At 44.5% G+C, this 20,970-nt stretch overlaps 1 protein-coding gene across 6 annotated transcripts in view; it reads right to left on the bottom strand.

Moving 5' to 3' along the window:
• The window catches only part of CKAP5 (cytoskeleton associated protein 5), a 76,598-nt gene that overhangs the window by 30,498 nt on the left and 25,130 nt on the right, over nt 1-20,970 (bottom strand). For all 6 annotated transcript variants that reach the window (XM_029059479.2, XM_039911419.1, XM_029059480.2 and 3 more), the window contains 12 exons: nt 19,945-20,151; nt 16,605-16,776; nt 14,372-14,504; nt 13,554-13,654; nt 12,536-12,649; nt 8,714-8,818; nt 6,879-6,968; nt 6,617-6,781; nt 5,138-5,266; nt 4,136-4,318; nt 2,426-2,539; nt 2,045-2,155 (listed from right to left, as the gene is read on the bottom strand). In XM_029059479.2, coding sequence (XP_028915312.1) covers nt 2,045-2,155; nt 2,426-2,539; nt 4,136-4,318; nt 5,138-5,266; nt 6,617-6,781; nt 6,879-6,968; nt 8,714-8,818; nt 12,536-12,649; nt 13,554-13,654; nt 14,372-14,504; nt 16,605-16,776; nt 19,945-20,151 — 1,624 coding nt within the window. The remainder of the gene's footprint in view (nt 1-2,044; nt 2,156-2,425; nt 2,540-4,135; nt 4,319-5,137; nt 5,267-6,616; nt 6,782-6,878; nt 6,969-8,713; nt 8,819-12,535; nt 12,650-13,553; nt 13,655-14,371; nt 14,505-16,604; nt 16,777-19,944; nt 20,152-20,970) is intronic.

Below are 20,970 nucleotides of genomic sequence, written 5' to 3'. Positions count from 1 at the left end.
CCTCTGGCCCATGGGAAGAAATCAATAAATTAATCAAGCAGTGGTATTTACTGAGTGCTTATTGTGTGCAGTGTCTTAGTATACTGGGGTCTTACGCCCACAAGGAGCTTACAGTTTTTCTGTCCGGAGGAGGAGACAGACATTGAGATAGAATAGGAATAAGGGGAACTAATAGAGGATAAGAATATTTACCTAAGTATCGTGGGGCTGGGGTATCAAAGTGATTAAAGGATATAAAGCCAAGTGCATAGTCGACGCAGATGGGAGAGCGGATGGGGAAATAAAGGACTTAGTAATGTTGTTGGGAGGAGGAGAAGGCACAGTTGAAGCGCTGAGGATAAGTTAGAGATGGACCAATTTGGCCTGATGTCTGGACTTCTGCAAAAGTCTCTAATTATTGATTCTCTAAAACCTATACAGCCCTATGCTAGAAGACTTCGCTGCTGTCCAAGAATATCTCTGTTCACATCTCTCCACCTCTTGAACTTCCAATGATTACCCATTCCTCTTTGCTAGAAGCAAAAAACCCTGACTACTGACAGTAAAGCAACTCCATCAGCTCTTCCTCTCTTACCAGCTTTTTTTTTTTATGGTGGTTGTTAAGCACCTCTTATGAGTCAAACACTGTTCTATGCACTGAGGTAGGTACAAGTTAATTATCTGCACATAGTAAGCGCTCAATAAATACTACTACTGAATGAATGAATTAGGTCGGACATTGACCCTGTCCAGCCTGGGGCTCACAGTCTACATAAGAGGGAGAACAGATATTTAATCCCCATTTTACAGTTGAGGACACTGAGACACAGACAATAAAATTACTTGCCTGCGGTCACACAGCATGCAATCGGGAGAGGTGGAATTAGAACCCAGGTTCTTTAGTCTCTATAGCTCTCACTCTTCATTCTTCCCCAAGCTACCTTCATTTTGCCTTTCCCCTTTCTCCCATCGGTTTTACAGCGCTCCATCACCTCTCCCTAACTTATCTGGCTCCTCTCCTACAACCCAGCCCTTAAACTCCACTTCTCTAACACCAAACCTTCTCTTCGTTCAATCATATTTATTGAACACTTACTGTGTGCAGAGCACTGCAGTGAGCGCTTGGAAAGTACAATTCAGCAACAAAGACCATCCTTGGCCACACTGTATCTTGATCTCACCTAGCCTGTCACTGACTCCTCGCTCACGTTCTCGATCCCCTATCCACTGCCACATCAAACAGAAGCTGCTTACCACCGGCTTCAAAGCACTTAGTCAACTCTACCCCTCCTACTTTACCGTGCTGATTTCCCATTATAACCGAGCCCGCACGCTTCGTTCCTCCAATGCCACCCAACTCACTGTACTTTGATCTCGTCCAGCTCGCTGCCGACCCCTTGCCCGTGTCCTCCCCCGTCTTGGAACTCCTTCCCCCTTCAAAACCGTACCAAAACCACAACTCCTTAAAGAGGCCTTCCCTTGAGCCCTCACCACCACCCTCTTCCCCTCTCCCTTCGGCATTGCTTAAGCACTTGTACAGTGCCAAGCGCTCAGTACAGTGCTCTGCACATAGTAAGCGCTCAATAAATACTATTGAATGAATGAATCTGTACCTCTTGAGCACTTTCATTCATTCAATAGTATTTATTGAGCGCTTACTATGTGCAGAGCACTGTACTAAGCGCTTGGAATGTACAAATCGGTAACAGATAGAGGCAGTCCCTGCCCTCTGACGGGCTTACAGTCTAATCGGGGGAGACAGACAAAAACAATAGCAATAAATAGAATCAAGCACTTGATATTCACCGTATCCCCACAGCACTTCTGTACATCCTTAAACTCTGCCATTTCACCCTTTCCGTAATTCACTTTTATATCCGTCTCCCCTCTGAAATGTAAGTTCCTTATGGGCAGGCATCCTCTAACTACTCTGTTGCACTGATCTCTCCCAAACTCACAGTACCGTGTTGTGCACAAAAGTTCTCAAATACTATTGATTGAGAAGTTTTACATTTGCCACACACACACAAAAATATTTCTTCCAAGCCCAGTACTTGCAGCTTACCTTCTGGAATTCTTCCATAGAGGCAAGCCTCTCCTTCCAATTACTGCTGTCTAGCAGCTGTATGCATGAAGATGGTAGAACAGCAGAAGCTTTCTCCTCACAAACCTCTATCTGTACGAGGCAAAACACAGAAAGGGTTGAGTTGTTGAGGCACTGGCCTGCATGAATGCAGAGGTGTTCAACAGAGAGCAAATAAATTACCCAACACCTGCTCCTGATACCTGACAAATGCTCGATCACCGCATAAGAGAGTTTCCCCAAGGGATATTCCTGACTGACCAGGAATTGTGGCCTGCCTACCTGCTTGAAGAAAGCCACCTAGCTCAGCCTGGTTTAGAGCTGGCAGTTTTTATGAGTGGTAGGGAAACATGCAGTACTTACCGAAAGTTCAGGTTCCACGATCTCTTTAGTATCCATGGCTTTCTTGCTCTTTGTTCCAGCACTTCCAACGCCTCCGGGGGCGGTTGGCTTCCCCTTCTTAGGTGGTCCTCCAACCTAAAAAGGATAGAGGCAATTAGCCAGGGGTGCCTTCAGGCCTTGATTTAGATGAAGACCTGTGAAGCCTTGAGAGCTACACCTGCCTTCTCTTTTGAAGATAAATTAACCAAAAAAGCGGCACATTATGGTTGCTATGTTGATGGGAATTCTCAGGAGCCCAACCTGAAACAAAGCAGGCCAGATGAAAGGGGATTTTGAGACACAGCCAAAACAATCTGTGCAGGTGAACGTCACCAGTAGGCTAAAATGCCTGGGGTTTCGCACCTGCACATATATGTGCCTGCTTACACAAGTGCGTATGTATGTATGTATGAGTGAGAGTATATGCGTGTGGTAGGGAATGTGTAGTATATGCGTGCACACAAGTGGCAGGAGAGGAAGAAAAGAGAAAGTGCTGCAGGTGAAACCTTGGGAGTACAGGATATTTTTTCCGGCCTGTAACTCCTCCTCCCCAAACTCACTGGACCATAGTCTTCATAAACCCTCACCTCCTCCAGGAAACCTTCTCTGATCACTGCCTAACAACCCCAAGTCATGTCTGGCAAACTGCCATCCTTTAGGACTTACAGATTTTATGCCTATACTCACTACTTGCGAATATACTTATTCATGTTTCACCCTGATATTCACATCAGTGCCTACTTTTAATTCTTGTTCTTCCTCTACTCTTTGCAAAACATATCTGTCTCCCCATTGGACTGTCAACTGCCTGAGGGCAGGGAATATGTAGTCTGTTTCTACTGTACTCTCTCGATAATATCTATTGGGTGCCTGTGCACAGAGCACCATCCTAAGCACTTAGGGGAATGCAAGAGTTAGTAAACCCAGCCCCTGCCCTAAAAGAGCCTACCAACTGGAAGGGGTTGGGGGTGGGGTGAAGAGTGGAAGTAGAAGAGTGATTGCAATTTTTTGGAAGTGCAATGGGCTGTTAGAATGCAAATGCATAGTGAGGGCAGAAATCCTGAGGTGGTGGATGTGGGGATAAAAGAGAAATTATCAGGGGAAGGCTTGCTCGAGATGGGATTTCCTGAGCGCTTTACAGATGAGAAGAGCAGTGGTTTGGTAGATATGAAGGGAGGAGAGATTCCAGACAGGAGGGAGGGTGCTAGTATGGGGTTGGAGGTGAGAGAGACGAGAGTGAAGCACAGTGAGTAGGTTAGCGTGAGAGGCACAAAGGCGAACAAGCTGAAAGGGAGTGGGAGAAGTGAATAAGCAGGAAGGAGGAAGGGAGATGATTGAGGTCCTCACAGCCGATGTGGGGAGAAATGAGTAGTCATTTGAAGTTTTTGAGGCATGGGGAGGCTTATGTAGCATAATGGTTCTCAGAACAAAAAAAGAGAGATTTGGGCAGCAGAGTGAAGTATGGACTGGAGGGGGAGAAACTGGAAGCAGGGAGATTAGTGAGGAATCTGACACGGTGGTCAACCAGGGACATGATGCCAAGTTCCTGGACCAGCATGCCAGAAGTTGAATGGAAAAGAAGGGATGCAGCCTGAAAACGTTGTGTCAGGAAAAGAGAAGACAAAACAAAAAAGGGAGGCATTCAATGAGTGTTACCGATCAACTGAGATTCGACCAGTTCTATTTATTCACCTTGGTAGTGGGCGCTTTCTTCAAGGGTCCTGCTTTGGGTGCCGACATCTCCTTTGACTCCTTGTCTCCTGCAGCTCCTGAAGTAATGGCCTTTCCAGTCATGGGTTTGGATTCTTTCTTTTCAGCAGACATTCCGCCTTTCTTACCATGGGCCAATTCCACCTTTTCTGAACATTCTTTGATCTGGGGAACGGAGTTGAGACTGAGTTTCTTTAAAATTCAAGCTGCGGCAGCACGCCCCTCGACCTCCTATCGGACCAGGCCGCCATGCCAGACGATAGGGAACCCTGGCGTCGCAGCCATCGTGCCTGGTTAGCCGGGAGCGACTTGGACAGTGGGATGGAGGTCCCCTGCTCCCCACCTCGGCCCCCCATCTATCTGGATGGCCAAACGTGACCACACGGAATCCCTGCCGTCCTCCCCGGGGCCGTCCGGAAACTTGGATCACACCGGGTCTGTGAGGGAGAATAACATGCCTGTTTTCCCTCCCGCTTTAGACTGTGGGGCAGGGACTGTGTCCAACCTGATTTTCTTGTATCGATCCCCAGGCTTAGTTAAAACTCTTGCCACAAAGTAGGCACTTAAGAAGGACCTCAGTGATTACTACTGATGCAGCTGCAGAGCCTAACTGCCAGATTCTAGGACTTGGAAAAATTCCTGAGACGCTACTGTATGAGGATTCAGAAAAAAGTTTCTCTATTTTTAAGAGAAGCGGAAGGGTCGTACTTGGCAGCAGGGTGCCCCAATTTAGTGTCTAAAGAACAACTACCACTGATTTTAAAACAACATCTTATTAACTTATCGAGTCCCTGGAGAAACCCGTTACACAGCTCGTATGTATCACGATGGGAGTTGCATCATTAAGTTTTTTCAACTGGAGGCACAATTTATTATTTCACCAGCGAGGCCGAAGACTGAAATGATTTCATTATACGCCAATTGAGGGGGAGGAGGGGATGTGTTAAGAAATAGCTCAAGGGTCATTACAACCCACCTACTTACTCTGTCAAGCTTGAGTTTGTCCACATCAACTAGGAAGGGGTTTACTGCTTTCTCCCCAACCACTTTCAGAGCGGTGCCCAGGGCTTCGAAAGCAGCATCTCTAACTTCAGGGGCTGAATCGTTGATATGCTAGAGCCCAAAAGGATAAGAGGAGAAGTGATTTTTACAGAAAACTCTGAAAATCCTATTCATTCAATAGTATTTACTGAGTGCTTACTATGTGCAGAGCACTGTACTAAGCGCTTGGAATGGACAATTTGGCAACAGATAGAGACCATCGCTGCCCAACAAAGGGCTATTGAGTACTTACTGTGCGTAGATCAGTGGACTAAGCACTTGAGAGGGTTGGTAGTCATGTTCTCTGTCCCCAAGGACAGTCCCTGACCTTATAGCAATTTTAGTGGTGGGTAGTGAGAGGTCAAAAAAAGGCTATTTGTAGCCTCCATATTCACATCCAAGACAAATTGCAGCAGCTCCTAAATGTGTCTTTTGGGTGGAGGGTGGGTCTACTGTTACACTAGAAAAGGCCCTCCACTTCCCCAGTCCCCGCCCGTTCCTGATAGAATTTAGGAGTCAAAAGTTTGGTGATTTCATTTATCCTACCCTGTAGAGACACCCACTGAACAGATTTAGAAAAAGGTTTTATCCTCAGGGGCAGAAGGCACCACAAATCCACCCCGGATTTCCCTTCTCCTAGAAAAGTTGCAAGATCGACAACGGAACGGTGGATCCCAAGTAGAGCCAGAGGATTTGGGGTACTTTGAACAGAATAATCCCCAACTGAGCTACGCTGGCCCACTACACTGTAAGCTCCTCGTGGTCAGAGTTCATGTCTACCGACTCTGTTGTGCCGTACTCACCCAAGCACTCGGTACAGTTCTCTGCACACAGCAAGTGCTCAGTAAGTACCACCGACTGACGAGTCCTCTTGGGACTAGGCGCTGTAGGGAGCTTCGAGGGAGGGGGGAATCAGAAATTATCACTGTGCTGAGATGAAGGACCAGGAGAGGCAGCCTGAAAATGAAAGTGGGCTGCCAAGGTCTCTCACAATGTCTCAGGCACCAGTCCGCCCTAAAACAGCACCTTTCAGTAGGGACTTTCCTCAGGTACCGTGGCCGAAATCTAAGAGTCTGCAGAAATCATAGCAGAAGGGGATTAAATGAAGGATGAAGGACCAAAGAAGGGTTTAAAGCAGAGAGATGGAGCACCGTTCTCCCTCTTTTCTCCCCAAGCTGCGCATACAGCAGAATGGCCTCAGGAAGTAGAGTAACATTTTTTAAAAGTGAGTTGGCAACAGAGTTTAAGAAATGCTATTCTGGAAAAAAAAAAATTCTGGCTTCAGGCAGACACACAGAGTTTTCCTCTCAAAACAGAAAATTTTTGTTCTAAAACGTTCCAGGTGTCACTGTCTCCTTTTCCCTTAGAGAAGCCTTCCGCACAGATGTAAAAGAGTTCCTCGGTCCCGCCAGCTATTTGTACCTTGAGCAGAGCAGCACAAAAGGGCTTTAACAGGCTCTTGGGCAGCGTGGAAGACGTGCAATGCCGAAAACTTCTTGCGATGAAAAGGGAGGTCTGCTGCTTGATCGTCGGGTTTTTGTTATCCATTACAGCCAAGATATCTTCACTGATGTTTTGAAGTGTGGTCTTAAAAAGAAAGTTGGGTAAGAATCAGTTAAGTTGGGGGAAACAACCATCAGAGACGTCTGAGAATAAGATGATGTTTCCCATGCCGTCGGCTTACAGTAAGAAAGATCGCGTCAATGGCCTCTTGGAGAGCCTGCACCACTTGAGCTTTTTTCTCTTTAAACTTCTCCAGAATCGTTGGCACGACCTGAAAGAGGGCCGCAGTTTAGTTCAGTCAATTCATTACGATTTCTTTCCTGCTTTACATCACAAAAATTAAGGACCAGTCCAAGAGTCTCTTGTCATACTACAAAGAGAAAGGAATGGAAATAAGAATAATGACGGGATTTGTAAGCGCTTACTATGTGCCAACCACTGTTCTAAGCGCTGGAAAAAAATAGTATTTAAAGTTTTGTCGATTCACACTATTTGAGGAAAGTGCTGAAAATGGGCCAAGTGAGATCATGGGCATATTTGGATATTCAAGTACTAAGATTAGACAATTACAGTTAGAAGCTTCCTCTTTCCCCTTCTCTGTGCCAAGGAGATACGTTACAGCTAGAAGGCCAACTAGAAGCGTGCAAGTCTGAGAGAGGTCAGAGAAACTTTCAGCCTGATCTAAGTTTTTTGAACGGGGGCAGAGTGTGCTAACTTTTATTGAGAAATAAGCATGGCCTGATGGAAAGAGCCTGGGCTGGGAGTCAGATGATCTGGGTTCTAATCCTGGCTCTACCAGGTGTCCGCTGTGCGACCCTGGGCAAGTCATTTAACTTCTCTGGGCCTCAGTTACGTCGTCGGTAAAATGGAGATTAAGATTGCGAAGCAGCGTGGCTCAGTGGAACGAGCTCGGGCTTGGGAGTCAGGGGTCACAGGTTTGAATCCCAGCTCTGCCACTTGTCAGCTGGGTGACTATGGGCAAGTCACTTCACTTCTCTGTGCCCCAGTTCCCTCATCTGGAAAATGGGGATGAAGACTGTGAGCTTCATTTGGGACAACCTGATTACCCTGTATCTCCCCCAGCACTTAGAACAGTGCTCTGCACATAATAAGCGCTTAACAAATACCAACATTATTATTATTGTTATGGGGGACCCAGACTGTGTCCAACCTGATTGGCTTGTAACTACCCCAGCACTCAGTTACAGTGCCGGGCACATAGTAGGTGCTTAACAAATACCATAAAAAATTCACTCGGATGTTTCTTTCCTGATATTTTTTAATGTAGTAAGGCTTTAATATTTCAAGCATGTGCTGCTAAATGTTACTCTCACTCTGCATAACGTATGCACAATTGATGCAGATGATGAGGACTGAAAATAGAACAAGGGCCCTGAACTAAAACTAACCAAGAAGCTGCTCTTAAGACTTTAGCTATTGCTTGGTAAAGTAGTTTCATCAAACAACACACTGCTGAGTTAAACCTAGTTCAGACAGGACCTAAAGTTTTGTCATGCCTCATCCCACGAATTAAGTAAAAAACCATTCCGATGGGACAGGACTCCTGAGATTCATGAGTTATCCTACTTATTAGACTCAATACTTAATGGCCAAGACAAGACATTTTCTTTGAGGAAACTATACTGTGAATAGACATTAAACCACAGCTGGGTGACAGAAGAAATGCTTTATAATGAGAATATCGCAACTACTTTCAATAAGGAAAATAAATCAACAAAACATATTGACAGTGTTCCTTTCTATATTTCCCGATCTGATTTACATGTAACAAATCAACAAACATCTTTGGAAATGCTCAATGCCTGACAACCTAATAACTGCTGAAGTGCAGGATAGAAAGCTGTTCCTCTGGAATTTATTACTGCAGGGAATTTTGTCCTGCTCGAAATAGAAAAATCTCCACTAGTCTGTAAGCCAAAGAACAAGTTTCTTATTCTGCTGTAGCTTATATTTGAATAATGAAGATAGAGTGTTTCTAGAACAACAGGTACTTACATGACCTGCAAACTGACCGAATTTCTTCCTGAGACCAACTGCTAGTCCAGTGAGGCATTTGGCTGCCAAAGCCACCAACATGACATTGGTGTCTTTCCCAACAACCTGTAAGGAAAGAAACAAAAGACTGCTCAGGTCAGACCCATAGGGAAATCAGAAACCAGGTTACCAAATCATAGAGGAATACGAAAAGTCCCTCGATTAATAATTCGAACATTTTCCCTTATGGAACAACAAGCTAAATTTTAGAGATGCTATTATCGTTACCCTTTAAGGTGGGACAGTTAATGATTTTGTCCCAAAGCCACTCCCTCTTCTTTGAACTGGCCCAACGGTAAAGAGTGAAGGACATTGAGTGTGTCAGTGAAGGAGGTTAGACTACACACCTCCCCCAGTAGAGTGCTCTGCACATTAAGCGCTCAATACATACCACTGATTGGCTGATATTGATTAAAAATGCAGCCCCTTCCAGCCCTGAGGGCTGCTGTCTCTAGAAGCCAGCTGTACCCGCACTTATTAACAGCCTGGAATTGCACCAAGAGGTTGCAGAATCCACCTAGGACTGCTAGGTCGGGGACTCTGCATGAAAGTAGCTCCCTTGGAACTGTGACCCGCCTGGGGGTCACATTAATGGTTTGGAACCTGTGGGCTCGATCTTATTCCTGACAAAAGAACCTGAATCTGAATTGATTCAATCAAGTTCAAATGGGCAATACAAGCCGGTGGAAAACCCTCTCCCTTCGGACTCAGGTTATAAACCAACTCATTATCCATATACACACCCTCATTAGCAGATGAATTCAAAGTCCTATTAAATACTTAGAGTCCCTGAATTTGGTATAGCTTTAGTTACACTGTTAGACTACTGTTCTGAACACAACTGGCATTTAGTATATAGTGAATAACTAAAAAAAAAAAAAAAGAAAGTCTCTGAAAGAATTCATATTTTTAATAATAATGTTGGTATTTGTTAAGCACTTACTATGTGCAGAACACTGTTCTAAGCGCTGGGGTAGATACAGGGTAATCAGGTTGACCCACGTGAGGCGCACAGTCTTAATCCCCATTTTACAGATGAGGTAACTGAGGCACAGAGAAGTGAAGTGACCTGCCCACAGTCACACAGCTGACAAGTGGCAGAACCGGGATTCGAACCCATGACCTCTGACTCCCAAGCCCGGGCTCTTTCCCACTGAGCCACGCCGCTTGGGCCATCAATCTCCTTTGAGCCGGGGGAGGGCCAACGATCAGGTGGGTGCTTAATCAGCTACTATTTTCTCAAGGCCAGCTCATCCAAGTGTTGGATGGCCGAAGTGACAGGCCACCGAAGGAATGAGGAGACTGTCTTCCTCAACCCATCCCAGGAAAAGACTCCATTCACAGGAGGAGGGGAAAGTGGGCAGAATCTCCTTTAGAGCAGTTAGAACGGTGGGAAAGGGATGGCAGTTTAGTACAGAATGGTTAGCATAGAGCATTAACAAGCTGACGGATTCATTCAATCGTGTTTATTGAGCGCTTATTATGTGCAGAGCACTGTACTAAGCGATTGGACTGTACAATTCGGCAACAGATAGAGACCATCCCTGCCCAGTAACGGGCTCAAAGTCTAAACGGGGGAGACAGACAGCAAAGCAAAACGGAACAAAACAAGGATGGGCCAGAGAAGTATGATTATATTTCCTGTTATTGAAACGGTCTAGTTATTCCACTTTATATTTTACCCTGTGTTGATTAGCTTCATCCGTTGACCCCGTGGGTCAGCTATCTCACTCCACCTTCATACTGTGAGCCCAGGAACTGGTCTGCTTATACATTCATCACGGCAATTAGCTGTGCTTTGCACGTTGAAAGTGCTTAAAGCAGCAGCATGGCGTAATGGATAGAGTATAGGCCTGAGAGTCAGAAGGTCATGGGTTCTAATCCCGGCTTCGCCACTCATCTGCTGTGTTATCCTGGGCAAGTCACTTCACTTCTCTGGGCCTCAGTTACTTCATCTGTAAATTGGGGATTGAGACTGTGAGCTCCATGTGGGACAGGGACCGTCCAACCCAATTTGCTTGTATCCACCCCAGTGCTTAAAAAGTGTCTGGCACATAGTAAGCGCTTAATACTATTATTATTATACGTTACTGACTACCACATCATCTGTAAAATGGGGATTAAGACTGTAGGCCTTGTGTGCTCAACCTGATTACCTTCCATCTACCTCAGCACGTAGTATAGGGCCTGGCACATAGGAAGCGCTTCACAAATGCCACCACAATGTCAATGGTGACAATCCATACAGGCCTGCCCTGTTTAGCCCACTTGCCCTACTCTCCCATCTGGCCAGCAAGGTTGCTCAATGGGTGGTCTTTTCTCTTGGGTACATAAAGTGTGCGTGCGAGCAAACGAAGCTCACCTCCTCCAAGAGGCCTTCCCAGATTGAGCTCCCCTTTTCCCTCTGCTCCCTCTCTGCTCCCCCCCCACCTCCTCTCAGCTAAGTCCCCTTTTCCCCTCTCCCTCTGCTCCTCCCCCTCTCCCTTCCCCTCCCTTCAGTACTGTGCTCGTCCACTCATTTGTATATATTTTTATTACCCTATTTATTTTGTTAATGAGATGTACATCCCCTTGATTCTATTTATTGCTATTATTTTTGTCTGTCTCCCCCGATTAGACTGTAAGCCCGTCAATGGGCAGGGACTGTATCTGTTGCCCAACTGCACATTCCAAGCGCTTAGTACAGTGCTCTGCACATAGTAAGTGCTCAATAAATACTACTGAACGAATGAATGAACACACACACGGTACCCTGAGAAACTGAATTTGGATTTGTCTTCACCCTGCCTTCTGTACAGAAGGGATGTTTCTTGGGTTTTTATGTCAAACTTGGGAGTTGACTGTGACATTTTTACATTCAAAAAATGATCCATTCACGCAAATTCATGCATCTTTATCAACTGACATTTAGCATTTCAGTTGTGATTAAAAAAAAAAATTCTGGTGCACCCAAGTTGGTCATAAGGTAATGAGAATTCCAACTTAAATTAAGATGGAGAAAGAAAAAAAGTGGAATAAAAAATGCATTCTGTGTAAGTTCCACCCCAGAAACTAATAAAGAGAACTCTGGTTTCAAAAGCACATCTTCAGAGTTTGTGCTCAGCTTCTACGGGCAAGAGCTTACAACTGCACTCGGCAACATTCAAATCTTCATTTTCAGATTCCAGAAGAGCCATTACACACAATAAGCAACCATGATCAAGACAGCGCTCAAACCATACCAGTCTTCTAAAATGGCTCAATCTGCTGAATATTTAACAGCTTTAGAATCTCTCAGCCACATTTTTCTGCTCCAGTTATAATGTCTGCTTGAGATTCCAAGCCAAAACTATTCCAGTTTAAAATTTTGTGGCCTTAAGTTCAGCCTATTTTTTCAAATGCTATACTGGGGATTTGCACACTGACACGTTTGCTCGACTGAAAATTTCTAAAAGCCTGGAAGCATTTTATTTTTTATTTTTGCATTTTGCTAAGTTGAAAGTTGCCTACCACACAGTGGGGTGGAGGAGTTTAAAAACAATTCGATGACAGACAGCCGCAAATGACCACACTCAAAATAACCTAGCTGTCTGGGGGAACTAAAGTATTAGAACTTTTTGTCTCAAGTTATTCCACGGCACTGGTGCCAGGACTTTTAAGGCCCATTATCCCTTTAACAGAAGCAGAACCGGTACCAAACCAATCCATCCATCAGTGGTATTTATTGAGTGCTTACCGTGCGCAGAGCAGGGTAGCGAGCCCCAGGGCAAATACAGTATAACAGGGTCCTGCCGTTGAGCTTACCTTCTTTAGTGCCTTCACCAAGTCCGCGTAGTCTCCTGCTTCTAGTTTGGGATTTTTCACCAAGACCTCCACAGCCTCCAGGGCTTCCTTCCTCTCCTGCCACTTTTTGGCCTCCTGCAGAACACATATATCAGTCGCTTGTAGCACAGATAGTATTGCAAGAGTTTGAAAGCTACGCTTCTCCATAATGATGATGATTTCAATAACAAACCAACTGCCTGAAAGCTAAGCTCCATTCTAGCAACAATCATAGTAATATTTCTTTAGCACTTCCTACGGGTCAAGCACTAAGTGCTGGGGTAGAGAGGAGATGATCAGACTGGACACGGCTGCTGTCCCAAATGGGACTCACAGTCTAAGGAGGAGGGAATAAGGCAATCCCCGTTTTACAGATGAGGAAACTGAGGCAGAGAAGTTAAGTGACTTGCCCAAGGTCACACAGCAGGCAAGTGGCGGAGCTGGGATTAGAACCCAGGTCCTCAGACTCCCAGGCCCATGCCCTATCCACTAGGCTACGCTGCTTCATCCTGTGGATTTCAAAGAAAAAAAAAATACAGTTTTGGCCCCCGGAGCGGAGGGAAGAGCAGAGCAAAACTGCAATTCAGCAAACACAATCAAGCCTTCTTTCGTCAATTAAATGTTCTGAGAGAATGACTGGCTGAGTGAATGAACCACACTGAATAAATATCACAGGGAAGGGAGTTGCTACATAGTAAAGCAGATCAGCAGGCTACACTTTCTCTCAATCTCTAGCAGAAGGGCTTCCGAGCATTACTGCTCCGAAGACCCCATTCTACACTTGCAGAACAAGTTCACTCTTCTGCAGTAAAGGATCAAAACAGAAGTCAAATAATAACCAAAAGTTGTTCGGATTTTAGATGTCCATGCCCCAGGTTGTCTGCCATCTTATATGTTCAAGGGATGGACTATACCTCATTAAGATTACCGCTTTCCAGCTCAGATAATTTCTACGTCTTAAAAAAAAACCCAACAAAACAATTATCCAATGGTCACTTACAATTTTGTCATAAAAGTCCTTGGGAAGTTTGGAGAGAATTTCCACTGCTTCTAACAATTCATAGGCATCTATCTGTGGAGCCTCATCACCCTCATCCCCACCTGCAGAAAATGAACATATAGACATGATCAAATCTGAGTCAGTTATTGCCACTTTTTTTGAATTGAATTACAGAGTTTCAAATTGAATTGATCCCCAAGGAACCTAAATTTCTCCAAGTAACTAGGAGCATCAACAAAAGGAAGTTTTATTTCTCTGGACTTAAGTCCCTTCTAAACACTTAGGAATCTCATTCCAAAAAGAACAACCATACAAAAACACACTCAGGTTACCCTCCAAAAAAAATAAAGGAAAACAAAAAACCCAACATAGTGCTGAAAGCAATGTGTCACCTTATCCTGTCAATCTGACAAATTATCAATCCTGTAAACAACTCTGGAAAAGAGCATTAAGTTTTCTTTGTCAAATTCTGATCTCTAACTCAACATTACCTCACCTAAAACCGACATTAAAAATAACTGAGGGTGTAAAGAGTTACAATATTTGAAAACCATATATCATTCTGAGAGAGAGCACTCCACAAAGTCCAAATTTTTCCACAGGATAAAAAAAAAACAAGAGGGGAAAGAGGGCAGAGAGTAGAGATGGGAGGGATAAAAAATATTCCATTCTTTCCATTCTACCACCCAATCACAGAAGCTTCTCATCTCTGCCTTAGAAATCTGCTCTCTTCCCACCCCATAACACCCTAAATGATAGCTGTGACCGGAATGAGCTTTGTCTAGCCACCTCAGACACCAAACAACAAGCCAGTTTACCTCCTTCGGCGTCTCCTCCAGCAATCTGCTGCTGTTCTAACTTGGCCTCGAGTTCTTGCTGCGAGCGAAGGAACCGAGTGGGCCGGGGAGCCCCCGTTGGCAGCTTGACCCATTCTTCTTCCAATTCTTTCAGCTGCAAGAAGAGGAGGAATTTTTAATCCATACTTCAATTTCCAACATTCAACGTATCGTTAGCACTCCTGTACGGGAGCAGAGTTATATTACAGAAAAACCAAGACACAAAATGCCTGTGTTGAAGAATTTTCTTCATGGCCCCTCAAGATGATCTTGCACGAGGGAATCTGAATTCTTACTCCTCGTCTCTTTATCTGAAAGACTTTCGGGATAAAGGAGGAACCACTATTTGCTAAAGTTATATCTCCATTTATGACTAGAATCATTCAAAACCACCGTGCAGGAAATCCCAGAACTGCAATCGATGTTATTTATTGAATATTTACTGTGTGCAGAGCATTATACTAAGCATTTGGGGAGCACAATATAGTTGGACACAACCTCTGCCGCCAAAGAGCTTATTATACCCACAAGTCTTGCCACACACATGGTTTTCAATGTGCACTTTGGCTAGAACATAATTAGAGAATTGGGCACGTCCTTCTGACGCCATGAGCTTCTTTAGGCTTGAAGAAGTTGCTTGTGTGAATAATCATGGGATCAGAATAGGTGAATACCGCAGTGTGATTTTCCTTCATGCAGGGTTTTCCTCCAGTCATGTGAGGGTTACAGTCCAGTATACTAATAGGAAAGAGAAGCAGTGTGGCCTAGTGGGAAAAGGATGGGCCTTGGAATCAAAGGTCCTGGGTTCTAATCCTGGCTCCACCTCTTGTCTGCTGTGCGACCGTGGGCAATTCGCTTAACGGCTCTGGGCTTCAGTTACCTCATCTGTAAAATGGAGATTGAGACTGTGAGCCTTATGTGGGACAGGGACTGTGTCCATCCTAATTATCTCGTATCTATCCCAGCACTTAGTAGAGTGACTGGTGCATAGTAAGTGTTTAACAAATACCACTAGAAAAAAAAGAAAGAATAGAGTCCAGTTAGAGAGAACTGAGTCATCCACCAAACAACTGAGTTTTTAGGAAGGGAAAAGGCCGAGAATTGCTACAGAGAGCTCTAGAAAATTCTAAGTAGTTCTCACCAAGTAACTTGAGAAAATAGGTCTACCCTCCAAAATACCCTGGTCACGTACAGGAAGCTTCGTTGTCAACATCAGCTCACCTCCTCCAAGAGGCCTTCCCAGAGTGAGCTTCCCCTTTTCCCTCTGCTTCCTCTCTGCCCCCCCCCTCCTCCCCTCAGCTGAGCCTCCTTTTCCCTCTGCTCCTCCCTCTTTCCTTCCCCTCCCCTCCCCTCAGCACTGTGCTTGTCCACTCATTTGTATATATTTTTATTACCCTATTTGTTAATGAGATGTACATCCCCTTGATTCTATTTACTGCTATTGTTTTTGTCCGTCTGTCTCCCCCGATTAGACTATAAGCCCATCAATGGGCAGGGATTGTCTCTATCTGTTGCCGAATTGTACATTCCAAGCACTTAATACAGTGCTCTGCACATAGTAAGCGCTCAATAAATACTGTTGAATGAATGAATGAATTTGACCGACTCACAACCAGATCCTGGGTTACGGGAAGCCTGATCCTATTCTAACAAATATGGAAGTTGAGATTACTTTTAGTCATTCGTATTCATCCCGACACATTAATGCATTCAGCGGTACCAAGAAAATGTAACTTCAGGCTAAAATCTGTTATTCTGTGAATCACCTCAGAGGAATGCCAGGACCCATAACATACAGTTTAAAACAGAGGTGGGCAAAATACTACCCGTGGTCACATCCAGCCAACTTTGAGAAGCCCCCAGTGGCTCATCCCTGTCACGGAAGCAGGGAACCACCTTCTGGCATACCACCAACCTCGGTTCTGTAGCCTTTGGGGACTACAGACCACATCCTGGGAAGGTTGTAAGCCAGGAAGGAGCTGCAGTGGGCTAAGAAATGCCTACCCCTCTCCAGCTGAAGCCCTTTAATTCTCCACCATCCGCCAGTGCTCAGTTGCCCAGAAGCTAAAATAACCGCTCACCCTTGCTTTAAATGAGCACAGACTAAAAAAAGGACAGCACTGTTATGTACTATTCTTGTGCATAGCGGAAGGCTGATGGAACAAGGAAAAACAAAACAAAAACACCCCAAAACCAAACTCGCCCTAGGCCTCACCTGGACAGAGTTGATATTCTGTAACGGGGGCCTCAGAGCATCCCGGATCCAACGGTAAATCTCCACGGCAATGAGTTTGGCTTCATCTCGAACCGCCTTCTCCCGAGATTCAAAGAGTTTTGGCAATACTTTGATGATTGGCTTCAGTAAAATTATCTTTGAACCAAATTCGCTAGAAGTTAAAGAGCATACCGGCGAATTTATCAATAGTAGGTTAAACTCCCAACCTTCCCAACAAGAATAATTACCACTCTGTACTAAGCTCGTTGTGGGCAGGGAACGTGTCTGCTGACTCTGCTGTACTCTCCTAAGCGCTCGGTACAGTACTCCGCACACAGTAAGCGCTCGATACCACTGACTGAAAGAATGGGTCACTCGAGCCATTTATAAGGAGCTAAGTTAACAGATGGTTTAGATATTTAAGCCAATTAAAAGCACCTCTAGGATGAAGAAGCCACCTGGACCAACGAGTACGCATTAGATTTGTATTCCACTCTTGCCTGTTCAAATCCACTTTGGGCAATCTCCCTGAACTGACATGCACCCCCTCGGGTACACTCTAATTAGAAAAAAAAAATAAGCCACCATATTATATTAAGTCTCTTACATCAACAGATCATTTTTAGCTCCTGCTCTGGCGGACACGATCGTAAGAAGGTTGGATTCGGGCAGAAAGGACTTAGGTGGCAAAGAAGAACTTCCAGATGGTGGTAATGACTAATAAAAATAATGAAACTGATTAACAAAGGAAGGTTGTGGAATTTCCTTCCTGAGAGAGCATTAATAAAAAACCGCCCAAAGGGATGAAAGATTGCTTGTTCGTTATTTTTTAAGTTAAGGGAAGCCTGGTAATCAGTCACCGGTATTTTATTGAGCGCTTACTGAAGACTATGCAATGACTTAATATCTTAGTTATCAGGGTGATAAACAATAGAGTAGATGATTGTGGTTGGTTTTGTAGTCTTCAACTCTGGAGACATTTAAAGAATATGGACAAGCAATTGCCCTGACTCAGTCACTTACTTGGCTAGGGTCACGATATAATGACTTCTTGAAGGCCTTCTAGGTCTATTATTTTATGATTCCAAATTCTTCTTTGGTCGGTTTGGGGCAGTGCTTGCAAAACTCCTCACCTGCTCTGCCCACCCCCATCGCTCAAAAGGAAAAGGCGGTTCCTCCGGGCTCTTATCATTCTAAGTAGTCTATTGAATTTGCCTCTTGGAAATAATTTTGCTGATCAGTTGGGACTGCAGATATAGGTTGGTGAATGGATCTGAAATGAGGGTGGAAATAGGACAGCCTCGCTCATCCTATCTCAGCGTGAAAGGCATTTTATCTTGCTGTCCAGGTAGGGGAAGTCTGAGAGCCTTTCCCAGCTGTACTTTATGGACCTTCTACTATTAGTAGGGAGTGGGGAAGCAGCATGGCCTAGTGGACAGAGTAGGGGCCTGGGGTCAGAAGGACCTGGGTTCTAGTCCCGGCTCTGCAACTTGTTTTGTGGGACCCTGGGCATCACTTAACTTCTCTGTGCCTCGGTTCCCTCGTCTGTCAAAAGTGGGGATTAAGATCGTGAGCCCCATGTGGGACATGGACTGGATCCAACCTGATTATCTTGTATCTACCCCAGCACTCAGAACAGTGACTGGCACATAGGAAGACACTTAACTGACACCATAAAAAAACCAACACTATTCTGATTTTGGTTTGGGCCTCACTCCTTGGATACCTCCAATCAATCGATGGTATTTACTGAGCGCTTACTGTGTGCACAGCACTGCACTAAGCACTTGAGAGAGTAATAATGTTGGTATTTGTTAAGCGCTTACTATGTGCAAAGCACTGTTCTAAGCGCTGGGGTAGATACAGGGTAATCAGGTTGTCCCACGTGAGGCTCACAGTTAATCCCCATTTTTACAAGATGAGGGAACTGAGGCACAGAGAAGTGAAGTGACTTGCCCACAGTCACACAGCTGACAAGTGGCAGAGCCGGGATTTAAACCGTGACCGCTGACTCCCAAGCCCGGGGTCTTCCCACTGAGCAGAGTTGAAAGACGCGTCCCCCGCCCGCAATGAGCTTACAGTCTAAAATCCACGCAAATAAAACTACGACAGGGATATGCAAATATGATTCGTGTATTCAAGAGTAAACAGGAACCTCCAGAGTTCCAAATATCACACCCTATAACCCCAGTGGATTTCATTCCTGCAAAAGATGGATAAATCATTCTAAACTTTATTCAGATCAGGAGCAAAATCAAGACCAGAGATCAAAAGTCTTGATTTGCTATTGGTCCTGTGACCTGTCACTTCTTCAAATCTGTAGAAGGGGAACATCTTTAAATCTTCTCTGGGGAGATTTTATATTTTCAATATCCCATGTTCTAAAGTGTTATGAAATAGGGAAATCTCACTAGAATCTAATGAAAGTTAGCTTTTGCACAGGAGTTTTGCAATCTGAGTGAAAGGTGCTATAAAAATGAAAAATTCTCATTTGGCAAACAAAAATGTTGGTGAGTTTGAGAAATCAGATATTTCCATATAGTTCCCTCAAGTCTAATTACCAATATTTAAGGCACAAGCTAAGTCATAAGAAGTCAGAAAGACTTCCTGTATGGTATTACGTAATTCATTTAGGGTTGCTTTCTTCCGAAGCGTCCCATAGAGCTTCTGTTGGATATTGGCCTTCAGATTTAGAGGGAGTGCTAAACCCGAACACACTAGCGGGTTTGTCTAATTTGGAGTTCTACAGGGCGGTCTTTTATTCTCAAAAGAGATACCATTCATAAAAGAATTCACTGCCAGTTAGCAGTAAGTCCTGAGGTTTAGAATAGCTTATTATGCACTAGTGGGAATCATTTTCTGTTTCGCAATTGGTATGTACCTCCTGAAAGATATCTGCTTTAGGAGGACACTAAACCACTTTAGCGCAAGGGCCCACACCCCAAAGACATCTGCTTTGGCCAACCAAATGTCATTAAGGACCACCAGTCACTATATTAGAACACGTGAAATATGAGAGGAAGACAGTGCTGAGAAAAACTGCTCAAGTGCTTCGTTTAAACAGAGAAGCTTTTCAGAAAGCCACCAATTCAAATCCAGGAAGATGACTAATTAGAACAACCCTCTTCATTTTATATCGAGAGATCGTAAGCCCAGGAAGTCTGACAAATGGACAGCCACGGATAAGCTCTTTTAAGTTTGAGAGCCCCAAACTGGGAGAAGTTACATAAAGACAGAAGGTTATGGAACGGCGCATCAGAAGGTTTCCCGTTTCAGTTGAACTCTGCGATGCTGGCTTACCATATTACCTTGGAGACTGAATAATGAAAAAAGGTCTTACCTTAGGGCTTTCCTCAATGTCTCTATACAGGCTACTATGATTTTGGGGTTCTTATTGTCCAGGCCTTTCAAGAGTTCTTCTTGCACCGTTTCCCCTTTCTCGATTTCTATGTACATTAAACAGATGTCTATGCCTAGCTCCTTAGCTCTGGCTTTAGGTTGGTTGAATACTTTATTTACAACGCCCGAAACAACTTCTCCTGTAGTCCTGAAAGAGAGGACAGTATTTTAGGCTCCTGAAAAGACTGAGCAAAACACACTCACAAACTGAAAGCACTTGTCTGTAGTTTGGAAGTTGAGCCAAAAATATAGCTCAGTCTCCATTCATTTTTACCGTCACTACTATGTACGCTTTCTGTTAAATGAAACTCTGAATACAATAACCATCAAAAGAGACAGAAAACTATCGGAAGAATCACATTTCAAGTTAGAAAACACATGTCACGTTAAGTATCCTTAGTGCAAATATTTCTTGAAGGGAGGGGTAGCATTGTATTAAAACTGACTCTTGGTTCTCGGGGTTTACAGAGTCTACGCTGACAATCTCACTGACTCCGCCCTCCCATCTGCCTATTTCCTTCCACTCGATTCTGCTGACCTCTCTCTCTCTACACATACTCTCCTCAGTCACTCACCAGCTTGATCGATTCATCTTAAACACCACCTTCATCTCTAATCTCACCAATGCCAATTTACCACTTTCCGACCACAGACTTCTTCCCCGTTGCTCAAATTCGGTCCTCACCCCCGACCCCGACCTCTGGGCTCTAATCTTGGCTAGTTGGAGTGGATCGACGCACATCTCCTGGATTCCCTGCTGTGAAAGAGCACGCCCCTCCCCACCAGTCTCAACTCCCTGGGCCCCCTGTCCCTTTTGCACTTCCAAACCCAGCTCTGGTCACACCAGTACTTGGAGTTGTTAGTGTGAGACCCCAATGAATTCTAAAAATGTCATAACTCGAGAGCTATCCAGCTACCATTTACATGTAGTAAACTCTCTAGTATTGCTCTCTGCCAAGCGTTTAAG

This window comes from Ornithorhynchus anatinus, chromosome 3 (assembly GCF_004115215.2).
Source record: "Ornithorhynchus anatinus isolate Pmale09 chromosome 3, mOrnAna1.pri.v4, whole genome shotgun sequence".
In the NCBI taxonomy this organism is placed as follows: domain Eukaryota; kingdom Metazoa; phylum Chordata; class Mammalia; order Monotremata; family Ornithorhynchidae; genus Ornithorhynchus; species Ornithorhynchus anatinus.
The sequence above is the reverse complement of the archived record's forward strand: the minus strand, read 5'-3'. Positions and strand labels throughout refer to the sequence as shown.